Source organism: Aspergillus ambiguus (assembly GCF_047715705.1).
Source record: "Aspergillus ambiguus strain CBS 117.58 unplaced genomic scaffold BDV59scaffold_21, whole genome shotgun sequence".
Lineage (NCBI taxonomy): Eukaryota > Fungi > Ascomycota > Eurotiomycetes > Eurotiales > Aspergillaceae > Aspergillus > Aspergillus ambiguus.
Window position 1 is genome coordinate 340,860 of NW_027395534.1, and position 20,000 is coordinate 360,859.

The window sequence follows — 20,000 nt, forward strand, 5'->3', positions numbered from 1 at the left end:
TCTACAGCAGTGTGATGATTGGCTGGAAGTGCTGACTGTGCAACCGTTGCGGGCTAAGCGAAATTGGGGATGGTGATCCACGCCTTCCCGTTGGCTGCCGGGGTGGTTAAGTGGGGCATATTATTTGCCAATCAGGGGGTGTCCTTTCATCAAGGGAAGAAAGTTTTCCTTTTTTTTTTTCCTTTTTTATGTCTCGTTGGAAGTATCAACAGGCGTACGGAGTAGAGAGGCGTAGCGTACATGAAGTATACATGAAGTACAGGAGATTAGTATTACCGAGCTTCCTCAGGCTAACTACGTAGTGGTGAGCTTACCAAACTCCTCCGAGTAAAGCTTCCCCATCAAGTCGACTAGTTTTGTCACATTTTTCTCCTCCCATCTGGCTTGCATCTCGGTGCTCACGACAGCCGTTTTCTCCGAACTTCCGCTGCATCCGCTCAGGTCACCACGATTTATGCCCCCATAATACCTTGACGGGCCTCGGCTTGTGTCCGGACAGGACGTAAAAAAATTTCAACCGTACAGTAGATAGAAAATTTCTGCCCTTCTCCCTGAAAACTCTGCACCGCCTCATCCCCGTCGAGCAGTGCACCGTCAACATCCAAGGGTCATTCCAGGCACCTGCAGCGACAGAGGCGATTACCTCATCCACCGCCACGGCTGATTGGGCCTAGTCGTGACGACACGAGCCAAAGCGGATACGGCTGTTACCATACCGGTATCCACGTCCGTAATACCAATACGCTGAACCTTTTCGCGCTCTCTCTCTGTCTCTCTCTTCCTCTTCCTCTTATTCAATTATTCTCAAACTCTCCACCACTTTTCTTCCTTTCTCTCCCTCCCTCTCTCTCCTCTTCTTCTCTTCTTCTCTCCTCCCTTCCCCATCTCCATCCCTATCTCTCCGGCTCCGTGGTCCTCTCGCAACTTGCTCGCTCGGTCGCCCTTACTGTCCGCCTTGCGTCCGGGAAGCCCTGGAAACGTGACCCTCGTTCACCTTTCCCCCCCAAAAGGGCGTCATCATTTGGCCTCTGGAGACCGGAGCTTGCGCTGTTCCGATCAATCCTCCCACCAGAAACGCCTGTCTGGGGTCTTCCGTCCAAGCGACCTGTCGGTGTGTTGTCAACGTTCAACTCCTGTTGCGTCACATTGGCGCCGGGCAGCCATACACCCCCTTTCCGTCCAATCCGCCTGGGACATCAATCTCCCTCCACCCCCGGCTTCGATCACATTCCTCCTACCTTCGCGATTACCTCCAACGGTGAACAACGTACAAGATCAGAACCCCTAGGAAGATCAGCAGGTGCCTTCGACGGCCATCGCCGCAGAAATGAACCCCTCCCTCCCTTCGTGGAAGGATCGCACGCAACACCAGTTCGGCAAGCTTCAGATCCAAGTACCATGGCGGTCGATCCAGCTGTTGGTGCCGCATCGGATGCGCCGCAAGATCCGTTCCAAGTTGCGCAGTAGGATCTCGCCGACCTCGACCATCTCCTCGTTACAGACCTCCTTCTCTCCGGTTGACACTCTCCGTTCGCTGCAGAGCCACCGGTGGACGCTCTACGACTTCCAATACTTACTGCTGTTAATTGTTGGAATCTTCTCGTTGAGTATCATTGAAGTCCCGGGGCCTCTGGCAAAGACCGCCGTGTTTACCTTGCTCCTGGTCTCCCTCTTGCTCCCCATCACCCGCCAATTCTTCCTGCCTTTTCTCCCCATCGCCGGTTGGCTGATCTTCTTTTATGCTTGCCAGTAAGTAACCGTCCCATATGATGCCGTGTGTCCGAGAGTAAATGACTGACCAACGTCTCCTGAATAGGTTTATTCCTAGCGATTGGCGCCCTGCGATCTGGGTCCGCGTCCTGCCAGCTTTGGAGAACATCCTTTATGGCGCCAACATCAGTAATATTCTCTCTGCTCACCAGAATGTTGTCCTGGATGTTCTCGCCTGGCTCCCATATGGTATCTGCCATTACGGAGCTCCGTTCGTCGTCTCCCTCCTGCTGTTCATCTTCGGACCTCCCGGCACGGTTCCCCTCTTCGCCCGGACCTTCGGATATATCAGCATGGCTGCCGTTACCATTCAGCTGGTGTTCCCGTGTTCTCCCCCGTGGTATGAGAACCTGTATGGGTTGGCGCCTGCAGATTACTCCATGGAAGGAAACGCCGCCGGTCTCAAGCGCATTGACAAGCTCTTTGGTATCGACCTGTATACCTCCGGATTCAAACAGTCGCCCGTCGTCTTCGGTGCTTTCCCCTCCTTGCACGCCGCCGATTCGACTCTCGCCGCTTTGTTCATGAGCCAAGTCTTCCCGCGGTTGAAGCCTCTGTTCGTGACTTACACCCTCTGGATGTGGTGGGCCACCATGTACCTCTCCCACCACTACGCCGTGGATCTGGTGAGCGGTGGTCTTCTCGCCACAACCGCTTTCTATTTCGCGAAGACGCGGTTCATGCCGCGCGTGCAGACCGACAAGATGTTCCGATGGGACTACGACTATGTCGAGTACGGCGATGCGACTCGGGAGTACGGCTACGATCTGGCCAGCTTTGATGGCGACTTCAACATGGACAGCGATGAGTGGACGGTTGGCTCCTCATCCTCCATCTCGTCCGGCTCGCTCAGCCCCGTGGACGACCATTACTCCTGGGAGCATGAGTCCCTGACCTCGCCTGCCACTGACATCGAGTCCGGTCGCCATCTTGTTTCTCCCTGAGTTGACCCACCGACTTCGACTTGCATATATTGAATCCGCGCTTTTTTGGGCACTTGCATCTATCTATTATGAACGGCGTTATACCATCTGACGACCTGCTGGCTTTCTTATCGCATTGAGCAGACTTCGACACCTATGATTTTAATACGCTTTTCTCGGCAGTCCCGGCCTAATGTTACCTGCTGGGACCTCGCCCTTTTTCACAACCACTGTTTCCACTGTACATGCATATATCGCGAATCAGTCGGGCTGCGTTGTTTCGTTAATCAACATGACCGTCCAGCCCAGCCCTTCGAATGTCCCGTCGATTAATTCTAATACCGAAGCTCGGTTGCTTGTCTGCGCGTTCTCTGCCGCCAGTCGCTCCCGACGCTTTGGTACCCTGTTGGAGACATTCGCTTCATATACTTCTCTCTGGAATGTGATCCAGAACGGACGATTTGTCCAATTCCGACTGATGTCTTTCGCTTTTCCCCGACTGGTCGAGTCTTTTTCTTCTTTTCTTTCTGCTCGGCCAGGTACATATTACTATTACCTTTACCATTCATGTCGATCGCTCACCGGCGCCTTGGGAATTGTTTTCAATGGGAACATAAAATAAGGGAAAAGGCGCCTTATTACATTGCACTTCACTCGCTGTGCTTCTAGAAGGGTTCTTGGTTGACGCTTCGTTTTATCACTTTTTAATGACCGTCGCATTTGGCATATAGAGAGCATGAGAAACAGGAGGAACCGACGGTGGACCCTAATGTTTTCTGTGTTTATTATCCCGGGGATCTTGAGCGAGCTGCTCAATCTCATCCCCGAATCGGCGTGGGGAGATGGATAAGTGGGGGACACTCGGTCAAGTCCTATAACTACAAGGGACGATGATGGGTGAGAGGATGCCGTCTGGACAGGTATGTCGAGTATCTACCTGTTGACGAAGGCCCTCGTGGATACTGCTTGTGTTCGGCGGATGTTGTTCGTCTATCCATAGCAGCAGTATTACTAATGGCAATCCCCCAACTGGTACCGTTACGATTTATGAAGAAGACCATTTGTACATTAATGCTGGCTGTTCTGTTGCTGCCTCCTTGTGTCTTCTTTGGCTTGTGTCTATACATATCTTTCTTGCTTAGAGAATATTACTACCGCCGACTGGACTCGATTCAGCTTGCGGTCTCTGATCCACGTGTTTGTCGTATGTAGACAGGGCAACGCCATCGTCATCATTATGATCGCTCAAAATAGATATCTATACAATAAGTAAACTTAAACATACACCATCTAACGCAGCCCGGATAATGTAAGAGGGCTGCTACACGCTGGGAGAAGAACAGGCAAACACGGAAAATATAAGAACTAGACGTTATTCTTCGTAAATCTGCACGCGGTCCGCGTACTCCCGAATGTGCGAGACGAAGGTCTCCTCGATCTCGTCGCCGTGACCGCCGGCCACCCGGAGGATCAGTTCGTTGAGAGAGGCTCGGCCGAGGATATCGACATGGTCACCTGTACACACACATACTCGTTAGACACGTCGAAGTACACGACAGGAGGCAGACGTACCGGTGTTGGGCCCTCCACGCGGCGAGAACCGGTCCGGCTCATGCGGCATCTCGTACACCTTGACCTTCACCCCGGCGGGATTATACCGCTTGATGTGCCAGCCCTTGGCGCACATGTAACCCGTGCTGAGGAGGTTGACGGTGCCGTCGCCCTCGCCCATGACGACGCCGTGGTCGACGCCATCGCCGTTGGTGACGGTGGTGTCGATGCTGACGTTGAGGTTGACGAGCGGGTCGCGCTCCTCCTGGTAGAAGTAGCTGCGCTCGGTGGGCTTGCCGACGCCGTAGAAGCAGTAGATCTTCATGTCCGGGGCCTTGGGCAGACGGGCCTCGAGCGGGTTGAGCCAGGTGCGCGGATCCTTCTCGTTGGCCTCGACTTCCCTGGTGGTGTGGGCGACGCCGTGCGAGTAGCTCGAGAGCAGCTGGCGGCCGTACCAGTCGTCACTCTGGTCCAGCAGATACGACAGGCTCTCGGTGGCGGTGAGGTTCTTGCGGGTGAGGGTGGAGTTGGACTCGCGGAAGTTGAGCACGTTGCCGAAGGTCATGGGCTGGCCGGGCTGGTCGTCCGGGGCCCAGGTGGCGTTGCCCCAGACGGCGTCGCCGCCCTTGGGCAGCATGCTGGAGATGCCGGGCATGGCGCGGAAGATCTCGGCGCGCTCCTCCTTGGAGAGGAACTTCTCCAGGCCGTAGACGGCGAACGCGTTCAGCTGGGCGGTGTCGCGCATCTCGCCGGACAGCACGGCCGTGAGCCCCTTGACGGCGCCTAGCATGCAACCGCTGATGTTGATCCACGAGGCGACGTGCCGGTTCACCCAGTCGCTGCCGCCGCCGCCGTGCGCGGGGCTCTCGACCCATTTGAAGAAGTAGAGCACGACCTGCGAGCCCATACTGTGCGACGCCAGCGTGACCTTCTCGCCGCGCACCGTGACCGCCGTCTCGATGTACGACTTCAGCCGGCTGAAGTACTGGTCGCGCACCTCCAGATTGGGGTACGACAGCCGCCAGTCGTACGCCGCCGTGAACGCGTTGGTCGGGTCGTAGCCGATCGTCGCCAGGTTCTCGAGGATCTTGTTCCAGATCCAGTAGCCCGTGATGAAGAAGTCCGTCGCGTCGAACCCCTGCGCCGCCCGGAGCTTGATCCCCGGCGGGTCCAGCCCCGTCGTCTTGTCCAGCATGATGTGGTTCTTCCACTCCGCCTTGTCCATTACCAGCGCCCGCATCATGCTCCAGCTGCCCCAGAGCCGTCGTCGGAAGTACTGCCGCGACGCCGTGCCGGTGCCCCAGCTTTCCAGCCCCGTAGAGATGACCCCGGGGATCATGACGACGGGGTGTTTGGCTTCCACGCCCTGCGATTGGAGCTGCAGGCCGACCGCGAACGAGTCGTAACTGACAGTGTCACGCTCATGTTGCTGTCCCGTGGGTGGTTAGTTAGCATGAACATGGGGCGGAAGGAACCACGTACGGAGAATTCCTTTGCGTCCTTGAGGATCCCCTGCGGAATCACGTCCATCAGAGTGTCGATGTTCAAGTCCATCCAGGAGTCTAGTCGAATGACATCCTGCTGGTTGGCGAAGAACAGGGCAATGAAGATCCCAAACAGGCCGCCCAGCACGAAGATGAACCCGAATCGGCGTTTGCTGGGCTTTTTGGCGTACACCGTCGCCGGTTTCTCATCTTTCGCCTCTTCCAAGGGACTCGGCGCACGAGCAGGATCCCTTCGAGCGGACCGGACGGTGTCGTCCTGGACCTGACGACGGCGGACCGGCATCAGAACGACGGCCGGGAGGGGAACGAGGAAAGGGATGGGCTCAATTGACCGGGAGAGGATGGCAGGACGGTAGTAGAGTCAAGAGAAGAACGGCGAGAGGCGAGTAGTCGACGAGAGGGAGGAGGAGAAGCGGAGGAGAGGTGGACGAGGGAGAAAACAGCGGAAGAGGCAGCGGCGGCCATCATCACATGGCAAAACGTCATGTTCCGCTGACTTTCATTCTTCCCTCCACCACACTTTCTCCTGACAACCACCACCACATACTCACTCCCCACCAACTTTACCCAACTCCTCCTGACTCCTCCGACCCTGAAATGAGCCACGATGCGAACCCTTCCGCCCCACCGGCCCCCGTCGACGACCTCCGCTACGTCCGCTACGACGGCGCGCGCGAGGACGAATACGTCGCCGCCATGCGCCAGTTAATCTCCAAGGACCTCTCCGAGCCGTACAGCATCTACGTCTATCGCTACTTTCTCTACCAGTGGGGCGATCTCTGCTTCATGGCCATGGACGACTCCCGCCCGGATGACCCGATGGTCGGCGTCGTGGTGTCGAAGCTGGAGCCGCATCGGGGCGGGCCCCTGCGCGGATACATCGCCATGTTGGCCGTACGCGAGGAATACCGCGGCCGCGGAATCGCCACGAAGTTGGTGCGGATGGCGATTGATGCCATGATTGCCCGCGATGCGGACGAGGTACGTTTCTGTTTTCTTTTTTTTTCCCCTCCCCATTCCCTGTCCTGTGCGAGAGGAATCCGCCGTGCGGGAGGGGAATGTTACACGGACGAGCCGTTCGCCTCACTGCTGGAATGCGGACGCATGGTCGACACCAACGGTTCGCTGACAGGAATGGCAGATTGCACTCGAGACGGAAATCACCAACACCGCCGCCATCAAGCTCTACGAGCGTTTGGGCTTCCTGCGGAGTAAACGCCTGCATCGGTACTACCTGAATGGGAACTCTGCGTACCGTCTGGTGCTGTATCTCAAGGAGGGCGTCGGGGCGATTCGCACCGCTGACCCTTATGCTGTTCCTGCGGATGCGCGTGCCGACATGCAGGGTCCCATTCCTGCGCCGGCGCCGGCGATGCTGCATGGGAATGGTGGGGGAGTGATCTAGCGTGCGTTGTGATGATCCATAGACCTGATGATGATGATATATGCCAATTTATGTTTGTTCAAATGCATGTTAGGATAGAGGCGTTGTGTGAATATTATGTTCTATTTTCGGGTTTCTATGGTCTATATACAGGGGTGTGGAGCGGCATATTGGCTGGTAGAGTGTGGTGGTGTATGAGATAGAGTACAGAGGCCGAGATGCATCGCACGTCGAGACGTGCCACAGTGGGAGACAATGCCATTGTTGACGATACATGTCGCAAACTTTGTTGAAGGCAGGCGGACACGGAGCTCACCGGGGATAGACGCACTGTGTCACAGGTACGTTGATGGCATTCTGCATCAGCCATTGCGTGGGCCGCGGCGCGTCCTTCCACTCGCGGTCCATCACGGCAGCAGCCTCCAACATGATACCCAAAGGCCGCGTAGCTCGGTACCAGGAACCGACCTCAATATCACGCTGCGTCAGCGTCGCCGCCAGACGCAACTGTCTCTGCCGGTCCTCCCCGTCGGCCTTGAACCCGCTCGCGAGATACGAGACCGGGTTCTCGTGGAACTCGGGCGGCACGCAATCCAGAACCGAGCTCTTCTGGGGGTACGATGCGAGATGCAAGTCAACCCCTACAATAATCTTACCGGCGCTCGTCCGCCACACGTTGTCGATGTCCTTCCCCTTCTTCCGTGCGACGTTCCGAGCCAACGAGCTGAGCACCGCCTGTTTCATCTTGTACGTCACGGCCTCGTTGATGCACGCGTATCGCCACAGGACGCGGCAGATGTTGTAATGGCGTCCCTTGAAGGCGACCAGGAAGAGGCGCTCCCATGCGTCCTTCCCGAGCTTTTTCTCCGGCTGGTCGGAACATCTCCAGAGATACCGCAGCGCAGAGAAGATGTCCGATCGAAAGAGCAGGACGATCTGGTTGATCGTAGAGCCATTCAGCGAGAAACCCTGTTGCCTGCAAATCTCCAGCAGCCGGTCCATGGCCTGGAAGTCCTTCAACCGCACCGTCACACTAAACATCTGGTTGATCAGCGACGGAGGGAACCAGTTGGTTCCGTACGTGTCGATAGCCATGTTGAAAAACGAGTCCACGCTCTTCCCGCTTTCCAGATGCGTCAGAAAGGTGTCCTGGATGGTCAACTGCAGGGCACTGCGCACGGCGCCTGTCTGGTTGAGATAGCCTTTCTGCAGCGCGTAGATAAGGACGTTCGCCTTCGCTTTCGGAGAAACAAGACAGTCCAAAAAGGCAACCCAGGTGTACGAGTCGGGTCGGATGTTCATCCGGGACATGACGAGCAGATACTGGCGGAAGAACTGCGCATCCTGTCTCTTCGCCGCCGACTTCAAAAGGATATTGAAAGTATCTACTGTGGCGATATGCTCCGCCCGGAGGAACACCATCTTCGCAAACCGAAGAAAGTCATGCTCGCAGAGGAAAGCCAGCGCGCGATTCAGCGCCGCCGTAGAGAGTAAATCACGGTTCGCGTCATCGAGCAGCAGCTTCACCACCGCCTTGGCGACCCGTCGCGCATGAGGCGCCTGCGGACGGCCATTGACCCGCTTGTAGGACAACGCCTGGGACCTCGTCAACTCCTCGACATGCTCCGCGAACTCCCGCACGGTCGACAAGTTCTCCGACGCCGCGAGGATCAAATCGAACTTGGCCGGCCTCCCGCGTGCGGTGTAGAAGTCCCAAACGCCCCGTACCAGCGGCACCGGGTGGCCCTTGCGCTTCAATGCATCGATCGAAGGGAACACCGGCACGCGCGGCTTGCGGATGTCGACCAACGGCGCGCCGGCGGCCTGGAGGTCGCGCGCATGCATGATCCGGTCCCCGACCAGCTCCACGACCCGCTCCGAGCCCGACAGGATCACCTTCCGATACTGGCCCTCGCTCTCGCGCGGGTGGAGCACATGCACACGACACCCGTTGTGGACAGGGACATACCAGATGTTCTCCTTCATGGCCATGTCGGTGACACCAGCGAGCAGCGCCACGGTCTCCTCGGGGATAAGCAGCTCCTTCTGCCTCGTGCCCTTCTTGGTCCACACGCGGGCGTCCTCCTGCAGCTGCTCCAGCAGATCCCGGATCTTGGCCCACTGGTTGGGCCGGTTCTTCACCCCACGCTCCTGGAGCTGCTTCGACAGGAACACCCGATATCGGAGCTTGCGGCGGTCTCGGACGGACAGGCGCTTCATGGCCACCAAGGCTTTGTCGGCCGCGGAGCGGGTGGTACGGGTGATGTTTCCCTTCGGGGTGGACGGGGAAGACGATGCCGGAGTCGGGAGGTCGAGGTCGGAGAAGGCGTTGAAGACACGTCGGCCTTTGCGGGGGAGTACACTACCGGGGACGGGACCTTTTGCTTGGGTGGTCTTCTCGGAGCGATCCGCCAGTGACTTCTCTGGTCCATCGGGGGGAGTGTTCTTCTGGGGCGCATTATCGACCGGCGGAGTCGGGTTGGCTCCCACAGCCGAGTTGGAGAGCCATCGTCGGGATGCGGCGCCGAAGGACAGCCTGCGCGAGGGACGAGGAGCCGGGGATGGCGAGGCAATCGACGAGAGCGGTCTCCGCTGGCGGGCTGCCGACGTAACCCAGCGGGGGTAAAGGAAGAGTAAGGGTTCCTCGGGGCCAGCCGCGACGGTGTCCAGGACGGCAGCCAGACCACGTCGTTTCAAGCACGGATGGCCACGCGAGAACATGAGGATTGACGCGGCAAAAGCGTCGTCACTGTCATGGAAGGGGAGGAGTGGCGGTGGAGAGGAGGGGGTTAGGAGGGAAAGATGATCTGTGTTGGTGCAGAAGCTGTCTGTCTACTGCGTTTAAAGTCTCGCAGATAATAAATTGCCGGGAGGTCCGAAGGGGTAGGCGGTCAGTGATGGCACATTTCCCGTTTCGGCCTTAGTGCGTCAACCTGAAGTATACAAATCTCTCTATCTACATATACTACAAGGAATACATAAAATATAAAATGATATACTGTTCAATCGTTCACTAGAAATACAGTCTATCGAGAGAAGAAAAACAAAGTAGCGGCGACTGAAAGCACCTAATATATATGGCCCTCACGTCCCACTTCCGCCCGGCGAGGAATCCCCTTAATGCGCCCTCCATTGGTCATAGGTGGGTAGGAAAAGTTGCGCGAGTGTTTCGATATCAAGCTACCCTTCCTCGCACTCGGGGTCAGATTGAGCATCTGCGCCGCAGACCCTCCACCGCGGGCACTGAACACCTCCGGCCCCGTGAGATGGCGGCTGGCAGTGTCCGCCGCCTTCTCGAGGTATTCCCTCTGGCGACGGATATTCTCCGTTTCGGTCTCGCTACCAGCCGTGGACTCGTCACGGGCCAGCTCGTCGATCAAGTTCCTCACGTGGGTGAGGAACTGCCAGCGCGAGGCCTGGAAGACAAACAGCGACATGATCTCCGGCATCTAGAGCGTATCAGCCTATATTTTATACCAAACCGACAACCCGGCCCAACACGACGACCAAACCCACCTTCTCATCCAAATAGTACAGCTCGTCCCCTCCCTCATGGAGAAACCGATTGAGCGCCTCGATCTTCTCGCGATCGACCACAGCCGTCCTCATCGCATGCAACAACGTCGGGATATTCGCAATCTCCTCCAGCGGCGGCGCCTCCATGCGGCGGCGCGCGGGCTCGGCAATCGACGCGGCTCGGCTCTTCGCCGCGGAATGGATCGTAAAGTAATCCTCGTTCAGGCGATGGGCCATCTCAAACTCCGAGCGACCCGGCCGACGCCGCTCGGACGCACGCTTCACGCGCAGCCGCACCCAGCGCCGCCGCCGCACAAACGAGTGGAACCACGGATGCGAGCCGTGCCAGGCGGTCGACGAGAACGAGAACGAGTACTGCCACCCTTGGTCGTCCACGTCGCCGGACATGTCCACGTACCACGACATCCACGCCCACTCCCAGCTGGGGTCGGGCAGCTGCGCGTTGGTAATGTCAACGGGGCTGTCGCGGAGGTCGCCGGTCACCCACGCGCTGGGATCGAGGTTCAGTAGCGAGCGGTGCGAGTACAGCGGGATACCGAAGAAGAACCACCCCCGCTGGTTCTCGTACAGGATGTCGAGCTCGTGGCCAGGCCGGGGCCGGGCCGCCGCCGCCGCAGTCCCGGTGTCGCGCCCCGATGAGGACGAGGCGGCGAAATCGGCCGTGTCCACGCCGCGGGGTTCGGTGGTCGGATAGGATGACACGGACGTGAGGCTGTCGCCGCCGAGGGTGTTGGTGTTGCTGCGTGCGTGGGCCAGGTCGCCGTCATCGCTAGGGCCATTGGTGTCGACGATGCCCAGACGCTGCGGTTGCCATTTGGCGTATCGTCGGTTCCGCAGCGAGGTCCTCACGGAGGGCGTCCTCCATCGTCGGGAGGCGTTTCTGGAGAGGTCGGTCGAAGCGGTGGGGATCTGCGAGATGGTCTCTTCGGCTTCATCGTCGGAGAGTCGACGCGCAGGCGCGGTGTTGTCGACGAGACGGATGGCGGTGTTGTCCATGGTGTGGCTGCATACTACCCTACCGCATTGCTGGAAAGATAGAAGAGGACGATTATCGACAGAGTGGCAAGATTAGGTATCAAGTGTTTAAGATCAACGAGAGACAAGCGAGCCAGTCGCCCGGAAGAAGAAGCAGGACACGAAGAAAAGAAGAAGAGGAAGAGGAAGAAGACGCAGACTAGATCGATGACATCGTTTGCGGGGACGATCGACAAGCCCGGCGTAGTGCCTGAGGCCGCCTCACCGCCCTTCTCGACTTCTTCTGGTTCCGCCCAGAGATCCACCATCCATCCAACAACCCCTCGACGCGTCCACCACCACCACCACCACCACCATGTCCACCGACATGCACCGCAAGATCGAGCTCCAATCCCCCGCCGACTTCACCTACCTCTACGCCAACACGGTCGCGCTCTCTCGCCAAAAGCTCGACCTCCACTTCCCTCCATCCGCCAACCAAACCGATGGCCCCGATCCGATGCGCGAGCGCGTGCGCGAGCTCGTCGACGAGGTAATTTAGTCCGCTCGCTCCCGCACTCCTTTAGGAGAACCTCCCATCAGCTAACCCATCTGCACAGTTCATCCGCCGCACGTTCACCACCGCCGCCACCTCCGTCAGCATCAACGGCCTCGACTCATCCTCCCCGCAGTTCCCCTTCCCGGCCGCGTTCACCGCCCCGGCCGAGACGGTCGAGTACGAGCAGTATGACAGTCGGCTCGCGTCGCGGGTGACCTCGCTGTATGCGCAGCTGGAGTCGCTGAACACGACGGTTGCGCAGTTGAGGCGGGATGCGCCGCGGCGGGCGGCTGCGGCGTACTCGGAGCAATTGAAGAAGACGCTGGAGGAGGAGGAAGACGAGTCCGACGATGACGACGTTGGAGAAAAGGGTCTGGCGGGGCAGGATGTCGAGATGCGTGACGCCGACGGCGACAGGCAAGACCCGCAACGGCAGCGACGCACAGTCCGGCCCGATTGGAAAATACAAGTACCCCACGGTAGTGATCATGAGGCTGAGCTGTGGCGGAGTGGGGAGATGGCGGAGGTCTATGAGGATGCGCTGCGGACGTTGCTGCGGCTCCAGGGGGCCGTGTCATCCGGGGAGGCTGAGTCGGCGGACGATGACACAACAGATGGGAATGCATTGGCGTCGACGGTTGGAAAGGCGGAACGGGCTGCCCAGGCGGTGGACGTGGTTGAGAAGAAGTGAGCGATAGATTTCATTTTTGTGCCGGTTGGCTTGTGCGGTTTTGGCGTTGGATGGGAAAGGGATGATATGATACCAAAGGCTTTACTGCAACCTTACGATATACCTATGGCTACTGTTTATAAGGAATACACCGCTTTGACTCGGGACCACTGCTGCGATTCTCATACGTACACCGCTCGTTCAATTTTGGACCACTTTTATATTCTTTCCCAATGCTACTACTCCCAGCTCCCATCTATAAAACCTCGCGCCGCTCATGTTGCGTTGTTTGATATCTAGTGTCAACAAAGCCAAAAGGAAACAAAACGCGAAAGAAACAAGGAGGAAAAGCAAGCATAGATGATCAACTATTGGATTTATGGGGGCTTGAAAGGTGGAGCCAAAAAAAAAAAAGACAGAATCAATAAGAGCAACGAAGGAGAAAAGGGGAACGGTACAGCTGATATAGTGGAGTCCATTCAGACAGATCTTGGAGAACGGAGTATAGATGCGGGAATGAAATCGTACTAGAAATCTCTTCCTCTTAAGGGTGCATCCAAAAGACGGAGAACACAAGAACAAAAAAAAGACGCAAACAGTCTATGCGGCCGGCTGAGGGGCGGGAGCCTCAGTCACGGTCTTCTCCTCGGTTGTCGAAGCACTCTGGTCCTTGGGGAGAGCCCACTTGGGGGTTCTGGCCCACTCCGGCTCCTGCCACGGGCCCATGTCGCTCAGCTCGCAACCGCCGGGACACTGGCAGGTACCGCCGAATTCAAGGGGGAGGTTCTCCGCGGGCACCTGGCCGAGCAGCTCCTTCTTGTAGTTGCTGCCCAGAACGTGGATCTTGTCGACGGTGACGGGGTCCAGGAAGCCCTTGACGGCGTTGAAGGCGGTGCTGAAGCCCCAGGGGGCGTTGATCAGGTACAGCTTACCCAGACGCTCGGGGTAGTAGTTCTGGGAGATGGCGGATGCCTGGCGGACGTATCCGTACACGGACGGGATGCTCGTGACGCCCACGCCCTTCAGGTCCATGATCGTGCAGCAGGTCTCCAGGAGCTTGCCGGCCTTGCGGGAACACGCCGGCAGACGGGGGTCGGCGAGCTTCTCGTACTCCGTGACCAGGTTCTGCAGCATGCGCTCGGCCGTGGTGATCTTGTACATGGCATTGAGGTCGATCTTGCCGAGTTTCTCGATGTAGACGGGTCTCCCGTCCTGGTTGCGACCCTGGTCAGTATATTCCTCTGGGAGCTCGCAGAGGGCAAAGGCGCACCTTATCCGTCTTGTGGTAGTACTGGGGGTAGTAGGCGAAGACCTGGGGCTTTTCCTCGTAGTTGAACGTGCGAGGAAGGTCATCGGTGCCGAACTCCTTGCGCCACTTCTCCGACTCGACGAACCTGGGGAGAGAAGACATGTCAGCGTAATCACTAGGGAGGACCGACGCAGGGACGGGAAAAGGCGCTAGAACAGGCAATGCCTGCACGAAGAATACGCCGCCCCCGTCAGACAAGGATGTGGCGGACGTACATCAGCTTGGACGCAGCAACGTCGAACTTTCTAGCCCGCAAAAAGCGCAACAGAGTCAAGGTGTCTAGTCTTTCCGTGTAGCCTTCCTTCTCCAACTCACTCCGGAGCTGTTCGACCTTCGCGTCCTGTTCGGGGGTGGTGTGGCCTGGGTGGCCGGATTGGGCCTCCTTGTTGTCCTTGTCCTCCGGCGCGGTAGTGGGGAAGTCATAGTTGTCGTACTTGGACGGGGTGACCTGGTTGTCCGTTGGGGCCGCCATTGTTGGAGGGGGAAATTCGCAGGGGTCGGAGACTCGAGGGAGAGGGGAGGTTGATAGAAGTCAGAAGTGGAGAGAGAGAGAGAGAGAGAGAGAGAGAGAGAGGCGAAGACAGGACAATCACGCGGAAAGTCAGGAAGTGGAGGGGCTCAGGTGATGAAGAGGATACCAAGTCCAGAGGCCAGACAGGGAATCCGGAGAGGAAAAAGGGAGAGAGAGAGGTGAAGAGATGAAAGCGGAGGGAGAAGAGGAAGAAGGGAAACAGACGGTCAGGCGCTGGCTGGACGGAAACAGCACTTTATTTTAGCGGGACCCCGAAAGGCCAGCACGACGCAGCGGGGGGCGAGTGGGACGGACGGTTTGAGGCAGATTACCAGAGTTTTACCGAATTTGACTATCTTCCTGCGTATTATCATATATGATCCTGTGTATGATTCCTACCTACCTACGTATATTTCTTTCTGTTTGGTGAAATAGGGGCATCGACGATCTGCAGCGGCAAAGAACTTTTTTTTTCTTCCCTGCGCTTTTTCGCCCCTACATGACGTCGCCCTGTCCAACTATCGTCCACCCAGGCCGCTCTCGTCTGACGTACCACTCACTCCGGGAGAAACAACTTCTGCATTACAGCCACTAGACCTCCGTCGGGGGAATCTCTTACATATAGGTACATGCGCAGGCATAAACAGACATCAAGGCAACCAAACAAACGCATATTAGCCAACAAAGCCATCCAATTCCAAAGTCAACAATCAACAGGTCTCAACAGGGTATACGAAAATAAACTCATCCGCCCAGGGTCCGGTCATGGGGTCGCCTCGAGCCCGCGAGCGCAATCCTCCCCTTCCATCCCGATTAGCAAGGCGTTCACTTCTTCACCGGATTATTGGCCCACGGCCGTAGAGAGATTCCAACAACAACAATAAGTGCAATCGTAGCCGGGCTGTATGTAACCGAAAACTCATCCGCCGTCATTAGGGGGGCGCGCATCTTCACCATCAAACAGGTCTCATAAGAATCGCGAAGCGGGGCCCTCAAGAGGGAAGCGCCTCCTAGGCTCCGTCTCAAGGACCCATCGTGTTCGTCGACCGAAGCCAGGTGCCATGCCCGCACCTGTCGGCAACTTCGTCGGTCTGCTTCATATACGTCATAACAAAGGGCCGCTTTACCAGCCCTTCTTTCGTGCAAATCGTTTGTTCAGGAGCATCAACACCTTGGAGACATTGAACTGGACATACTCCAGATCCAAGTCCTCCAGGTTGTCCTTTTGCATTTCGAGCAGATCGTCCAGCTTGAGGTCAAGCTCCAGCAGCCCGCGGGCACGGCCTATGAGAGATTAGGAACAAGGAAAACGACGCGGGGGTTCGATTCGACCTACCCTTGTAGTGCAGACTGATCACAAACGTCCCCGGTAAGGGGCTCTTGAACATGAAGTAGATGTTGGCGCGTCGGTTCTCCGGCACGTTGCTCTTCCGGATAACGCCTTCCTTCTCCAGCTGCTGGTGGGTGAACTTGTAGGGCCCAAGTTCCTGATGCTTCTGCTGCTTGCGCGACTTGCCCTCGGACTGACTGCGGACGTTGTGCAAGTAGGATTTGTACGTTTCCAGCTGGCCCACCAGGTAGGCGTTGTGGTCCCGGATGGTCGCAAAGACCTCCTCGAGCTTCTTCGTTTCGTCCAGCACCTTCTCCTTCAGAGAGCCCAGGTGGACCAATTCCTGCTCGACCTCGTCGCGAAGGAGACTAAATTCGTCGGAACGGTCGATGACCCCCATCTCCTGCAGCTGGCTCAGGAGCTCCATCGTGCGAATGCCCTTCCGCACCATGACCGCGTCGTTCTTCAGGGTCGCGGCGGCTTCGGCAATGCGGTCCAGGCGGAGGGGTCGGCGGGTGACCGACGAGTTGGGCGGCAACGACCGGAGGATCTGGACAAAGGTGGACTTGGCCTCCATGAAAAACACCTCCTCCTGGGTGATGTCGAGGGCCGCGGTCAGGTCATCCAGGGCGGTTTCCCACCGGCTGAAGAGAGGAACGGTAATGGTCCGGTTCTCCTTCCGGGGGACTTGGGTAGGCGCGGATCCCAATTCGAGCAGGAGCTGGTGCAGGTGGGAGTGTTGATCCTGGGCAAGGGCTGCACTGTGCTTCTCCAACAAGGCGTGCGTCGCATACATCTCGTTGAGCGTGATTTGCAGTTCCAGATCGCGCTTGGAAAGCGCCACGTAGTTATCCATCTCCAAGCTCTCGTAGAAATCCTGGACCTCGCACAGGTCGAGCATGAACTTGTTCACGCGCTCCTTGTTCTGTTGGATAAAGGGCTGGAGCTTCGCCATGTAGGGTTCCTTGGCGTATGAGGGCTTGTTCGCCAGGTTCTGGATCATCTTCGCAATCAGGGTCAGGGTCCGGCGGGGCTTGTCGGTGGGAGTGGCATCGATCAACATGTAGGATCGCGGAGTGACGATAGCCGGGTTGATGAAGCGCAGGAAGAAGAAACCGCCGATCAACGTGCAGATGGTGTGGTCCTGGGCGTCCGGGTACTTGCGCCGAGACAAGCTACGGATCTGTTTGCAGATCCACCGGATCCCGTACGGCGTCTCGTCGACCGAGTTGATGATGGTGGTGATAAACCCGTTGGCGATGTCCGTCAGCATCTTCAGGCGCGGTGCGATGATGGCCTGCACCTGTTCGTTCTCGGCGGCGGCTTCGGCGGTGACGGACCTGGCGAGGTAGTCGGGGAGCGAGCCGGTCTCCTCCTCGATCTGTCGCACCATGGTTTCGTACACCTTCAAGGGGTTGATCTCCAGGTCCACGTCGCGCAATTCGATCAGGGCGTTGATCTGATCGGCCAACACCTGTTTCAAGTAGCTCTGACCGGGACCACGGCGGGTGTAGGTGGTCATCATCCGGGAGACCGGGGTGTTTTGGCGCAGGAGGGACGAGTATTCAGGGGTGTTGTCGAATTGGTAGGTGAGGACCGACTGAAACATGGTGAGCAGGAGGTGCTCTTCGCGACTTTCGTATTGGTTTCCGTAGATGGTGAACATGACGGTTTGCAGGAGGGAATCGATCTCGGACATGGACACCAACCGGCACAGGTGAGCGATATGGCGGGGCTCCGACTGGAGGAGGAAGAGCAGGTTTCCGTATTTCTGGGTCTTTTCGTCATTGGGGAAGAAGCCCTCCTGGGGATCGATCGCATCATCGAGGTGGCTGGCGACTTCGTTTTGCTGGAGACCGGGGACGTTAGATGGGGCCGCGGACGACGGCGGGTGCTCAGCTTACCTCCTCCAAGGCCATACGGTTTTGGATCAAGAGGGCGATTCGCGAATCCAGGTAGCGAACATCCTTCTCGAGGACGAAGTTCTTCTTCGACTGGGTGGAGATTTTGCCCTTTAATTCTCGGAGGTGTTTCTGGGCTGTTCCGGGAGGGTTAGCGGGTGGCCCCGGGGGGTGGAACGGAGGAAGGCACACACACCTCGAGCCAAATCATCGGAGATCTCCAAGTCCCTGTCCTTTGCGGACATGGACAGGTACAACGCGGTGACGGATAGCCGCTTGGACTGGCGGAGCGACCGCGTGTCGTGAGAAGACATTGTGTTTTGGCGTGAGACGGGTTGGAAGGAGGAGGAAGAGGACGTGGAGGTTCTGGAGGCAGGTTGAAGCATAGTCGCAACCGACATTATGTGTTTTGTGGGAGGTGAACTGAGCGTGAAACCGGCGGGACGCTCGAGGTGGACGGGTCAGGGGGATGTATGGCACCAACGACCAGCCACTGCAGGAGTTCACCACCACCGATATTCAGGGTGACTGGGAGGAAAGAGAAGGGTCGCGGAGGATTGAGGGTTTCAATCGGTCATCTGGAGGGACGGAGGAGATGAAGTGCTGTGCCCCTGAGGATCGGGTGCGGAGATGGGCGACCGAGATGGGATGATGGATTGAAGGAGTTGGCGATGGAGGACTAATGAGAGAGAAGGAAGACAGAGAAAGAAAAAGATCTCCTGACAAGAGGCAGGGAGCACGCAAGGCAGGAAGGAAGGAAGAAGAAGGAGGAATGGGGAAGGAATTAGGGTGGTGGATAAGGCGGTTGAAGATCCAAATCAGACGGACGACGAATAAATACGCGGACAGAGTCAGAGTCAGGGGACGATGATGTACCTCGAAGGAAATAAATAAAAACCATCATCAACCCAACCGTTTGGGAGGAAAAAAGAGGGGATGAAGAGGTGGAGTTGTTTCGTGCGTCAGACCCATAAAAGTCTTTATATTTGTCTTTATCTTTCGTTCTGATTATGCTTGATTCTTGTCCCGTGGATTCTACACCTACAGCGTATTCATGTCGGAACGGATGCTGGATACTCGTATACTCCCTACGCTTCTCCTCCGTACCAGACCATTATCGCTTCATCCATCCATCAAGCCAAACGGATGATCGTCTTCCGACTTTGCGTTCAAGCCAGTCTGATGGGGATGCATGAGGACGCAAGGGGAATTCCATCGGCCCACCTGCACTCCCATGGTGGACGCAGTCCGCCGACGCAGCGCAGTATGGACGGTGCCTGGGGAGTGATAACCGTTCGATTGTTCCTTCTTGGTCTCCATTCTTTCCCCTGGTCGAGGGGTTTTTTCGCCACCCTCCGCCGTCCCGCCGACCAAGGCACTGACTCAAACTAAACCTGGCCTGCCGAATAACATAGGGGCATAATTTTCGGATGTGGAGGCGAACCCGTGCTTACGGCGGTTAGTCTGGATGCAGTACTTTTTTTTTTTTTTTGCCCTCCTCACTGATTATTATTCTCCTGAGAATGATGGACCAGCATGGTATGTTGTACTGCGTATGTGATGTGCACTCTACCCCTGTCTGAGGTCTCACAGACCATCATGTTCCGTTTCAGCTGTCATCACATACCGTGAATGGTGTCATGCGATGGAATAATGTCCTTAGTTGAACCCCATGTTCAGTTGGCCCACAGTTCCTGAGAAAGGGTTCTTGGTCTTCTATGGGTACATTATTGCCATCTACGATGCTGCAATATCAAGTATCCCCCGAAGACATGAAGAACCCCCCTCCCATGGGACCGATGAAACCTTCCCTCCACTAGACTGATCGTGCCTGACTCGGCCACGGTTAGTGTGACGGCGGCAGACCATCCAGCTGATCGACTAGCCCTGGTACCTGCATCATCGCCCCATTGGAGTGTGGCCCCCCCCCCATCCGGTTAGCATCCCTGCTCCTGTCGCAGACTGATGAGATTAATCAATCCACGACACACTCTGCCTCTCTCCACGGTTTCCCTGGGTCGAAGAGGACAGATCCGCTGTCGAACACGTGGGATTTCCCCTTTTCCCTTTTGCTGAATCCGTTCCCCTCCACGACC

The 20,000-nt window shown here is 57.1% G+C and overlaps 8 protein-coding genes across 8 annotated transcripts; 4 read left to right on the plus strand and 4 right to left on the minus strand.

The window, feature by feature from the left end:
* The first annotated feature begins 704 nt into the window (after positions 1-704).
* Positions 705-2,800, plus strand: BDV59DRAFT_57847 (phosphatase PAP2 family protein). Its single transcript, XM_073696677.1, has 3 exons — positions 705-1,055; positions 1,196-1,749; positions 1,817-2,800. Exons 2-3 carry the CDS (start codon positions 1,328-1,330, stop codon positions 2,712-2,714), a joined length of 1,320 nt encoding a protein of 439 aa, XP_073546873.1. The 5' UTR covers positions 705-1,055; positions 1,196-1,327; the 3' UTR covers positions 2,715-2,800.
* BDV59DRAFT_57871 (uncharacterized protein) lies at positions 2,776-3,443 on the plus strand. The gene has a single exon (XM_073696679.1). It carries the CDS (start codon positions 2,887-2,889, stop codon positions 3,313-3,315), a length of 429 nt encoding a protein of 142 aa, XP_073546874.1. The 5' UTR covers positions 2,776-2,886; the 3' UTR covers positions 3,316-3,443.
* A 453-nt stretch (positions 3,444-3,896) lies between these two features.
* On the minus strand, positions 3,897-6,170 carry BDV59DRAFT_57863 (phospholipid:diacylglycerol acyltransferase). Its single transcript, XM_073696678.1, has 3 exons — positions 5,727-6,170; positions 4,266-5,673; positions 3,897-4,208 (listed from the first exon to the last, which is right to left on the minus strand). The coding sequence occupies exons 1-3, from the start codon at positions 6,030-6,032 to the stop codon at positions 4,066-4,068; spliced, it is 1,857 nt and encodes a 618-aa protein (XP_073546875.1). The 5' UTR covers positions 6,033-6,170; the 3' UTR covers positions 3,897-4,065.
* A 96-nt stretch (positions 6,171-6,266) lies between these two features.
* Positions 6,267-7,300, plus strand: BDV59DRAFT_57886 (peptide alpha-N-acetyltransferase MAK3). The gene is made up of 2 exons (XM_073696680.1): positions 6,267-6,730; positions 6,891-7,300. Exons 1-2 carry the CDS (start codon positions 6,347-6,349, stop codon positions 7,152-7,154), a joined length of 648 nt encoding a protein of 215 aa, XP_073546876.1. The 5' UTR covers positions 6,267-6,346; the 3' UTR covers positions 7,155-7,300.
* Positions 7,301-7,445: 145 nt separating this feature from the next.
* Positions 7,446-11,666, minus strand: BDV59DRAFT_193964 (uncharacterized protein; the record flags this gene model as incomplete). The annotated part of the gene is made up of 3 exons (XM_073692321.1): positions 7,446-9,940; positions 10,222-10,582; positions 10,650-11,666. 3 exons carry the CDS (start codon positions 11,664-11,666, stop codon positions 7,446-7,448), a joined length of 3,873 nt encoding a protein of 1,290 aa, XP_073546877.1.
* Positions 11,667-11,959: 293 nt separating this feature from the next.
* On the plus strand, positions 11,960-13,019 carry BDV59DRAFT_180876 (uncharacterized protein). Its single transcript, XM_073690134.1, has 2 exons — positions 11,960-12,177; positions 12,245-13,019. The coding sequence occupies exons 1-2, from the start codon at positions 12,001-12,003 to the stop codon at positions 12,872-12,874; spliced, it is 807 nt and encodes a 268-aa protein (XP_073546878.1). The 5' UTR covers positions 11,960-12,000; the 3' UTR covers positions 12,875-13,019.
* Positions 13,009-14,706, minus strand: BDV59DRAFT_180877 (SEC14 family lipid-binding protein). The gene is made up of 3 exons (XM_073690135.1): positions 14,378-14,706; positions 14,124-14,247; positions 13,009-14,065 (listed from the first exon to the last, which is right to left on the minus strand). The coding sequence occupies exons 1-3, from the start codon at positions 14,632-14,634 to the stop codon at positions 13,454-13,456; spliced, it is 993 nt and encodes a 330-aa protein (XP_073546879.1). The 5' UTR covers positions 14,635-14,706; the 3' UTR covers positions 13,009-13,453.
* A 385-nt stretch (positions 14,707-15,091) lies between these two features.
* Positions 15,092-18,824, minus strand: BDV59DRAFT_180879 (Ras GTPase activating protein IRA2). Its single transcript, XM_073690136.1, has 4 exons — positions 18,101-18,824; positions 17,908-18,041; positions 16,010-17,852; positions 15,092-15,957 (listed from the first exon to the last, which is right to left on the minus strand). Exons 1-4 carry the CDS (start codon positions 18,303-18,305, stop codon positions 15,797-15,799), a joined length of 2,343 nt encoding a protein of 780 aa, XP_073546880.1. The 5' UTR covers positions 18,306-18,824; the 3' UTR covers positions 15,092-15,796.
* Between the last annotated feature and the right edge of the window lie 1,176 nt (positions 18,825-20,000).

Coding starts and splice junctions, on each gene's coding strand:
- BDV59DRAFT_57871 (XM_073696679.1), top strand. CDS start 2,887: ATGTTACCTGCTGGGACCTCGCCCTTTTTCACAACCACTGTTTCCACT.
- BDV59DRAFT_57863 (XM_073696678.1), bottom strand. CDS start 6,032: ATGCCGGTCCGCCGTCGTCAGGTCCAGGACGACACCGTCCGGTCCGCT. Junction 5,674..5,726: donor AGGACGCAAAGGAATTCTCC/GTACGTGGTTCC, acceptor CCCACGGGACAG/CAACATGAGCGTGACACTGT. Junction 4,209..4,265: donor GCGTGGAGGGCCCAACACCG/GTACGTCTGCCT, acceptor GTGTGTGTACAG/GTGACCATGTCGATATCCTC.
- BDV59DRAFT_180877 (XM_073690135.1), bottom strand. CDS start 14,634: ATGGCGGCCCCAACGGACAACCAGGTCACCCCGTCCAAGTACGACAAC. Junction 14,248..14,377: donor GTTGCTGCGTCCAAGCTGAT/GTACGTCCGCCA, acceptor TTCTCTCCCCAG/GTTCGTCGAGTCGGAGAAGT. Junction 14,066..14,123: donor ACTACCACAAGACGGATAAG/GTGCGCCTTTGC, acceptor GGTCGCAACCAG/GACGGGAGACCCGTCTACAT.
- BDV59DRAFT_57847 (XM_073696677.1), top strand. CDS start 1,328: ATGAACCCCTCCCTCCCTTCGTGGAAGGATCGCACGCAACACCAGTTC. Junction 1,750..1,816: donor ATCTTCTTTTATGCTTGCCA/GTAAGTAACCGT, acceptor TCTCCTGAATAG/GTTTATTCCTAGCGATTGGC.
- BDV59DRAFT_57886 (XM_073696680.1), top strand. CDS start 6,347: ATGAGCCACGATGCGAACCCTTCCGCCCCACCGGCCCCCGTCGACGAC. Junction 6,731..6,890: donor TTGCCCGCGATGCGGACGAG/GTACGTTTCTGT, acceptor CAGGAATGGCAG/ATTGCACTCGAGACGGAAAT.
- BDV59DRAFT_180879 (XM_073690136.1), bottom strand. CDS start 18,305: ATGTCGGTTGCGACTATGCTTCAACCTGCCTCCAGAACCTCCACGTCC. Junction 17,853..17,907: donor ACCGTATGGCCTTGGAGGAG/GTAAGCTGAGCA, acceptor CCCGGTCTCCAG/CAAAACGAAGTCGCCAGCCA. Junction 15,958..16,009: donor GATCAGTCTGCACTACAAGG/GTAGGTCGAATC, acceptor AATCTCTCATAG/GCCGTGCCCGCGGGCTGCTG.
- BDV59DRAFT_180876 (XM_073690134.1), top strand. CDS start 12,001: ATGTCCACCGACATGCACCGCAAGATCGAGCTCCAATCCCCCGCCGAC. Junction 12,178..12,244: donor TGCGCGAGCTCGTCGACGAG/GTAATTTAGTCC, acceptor CCATCTGCACAG/TTCATCCGCCGCACGTTCAC.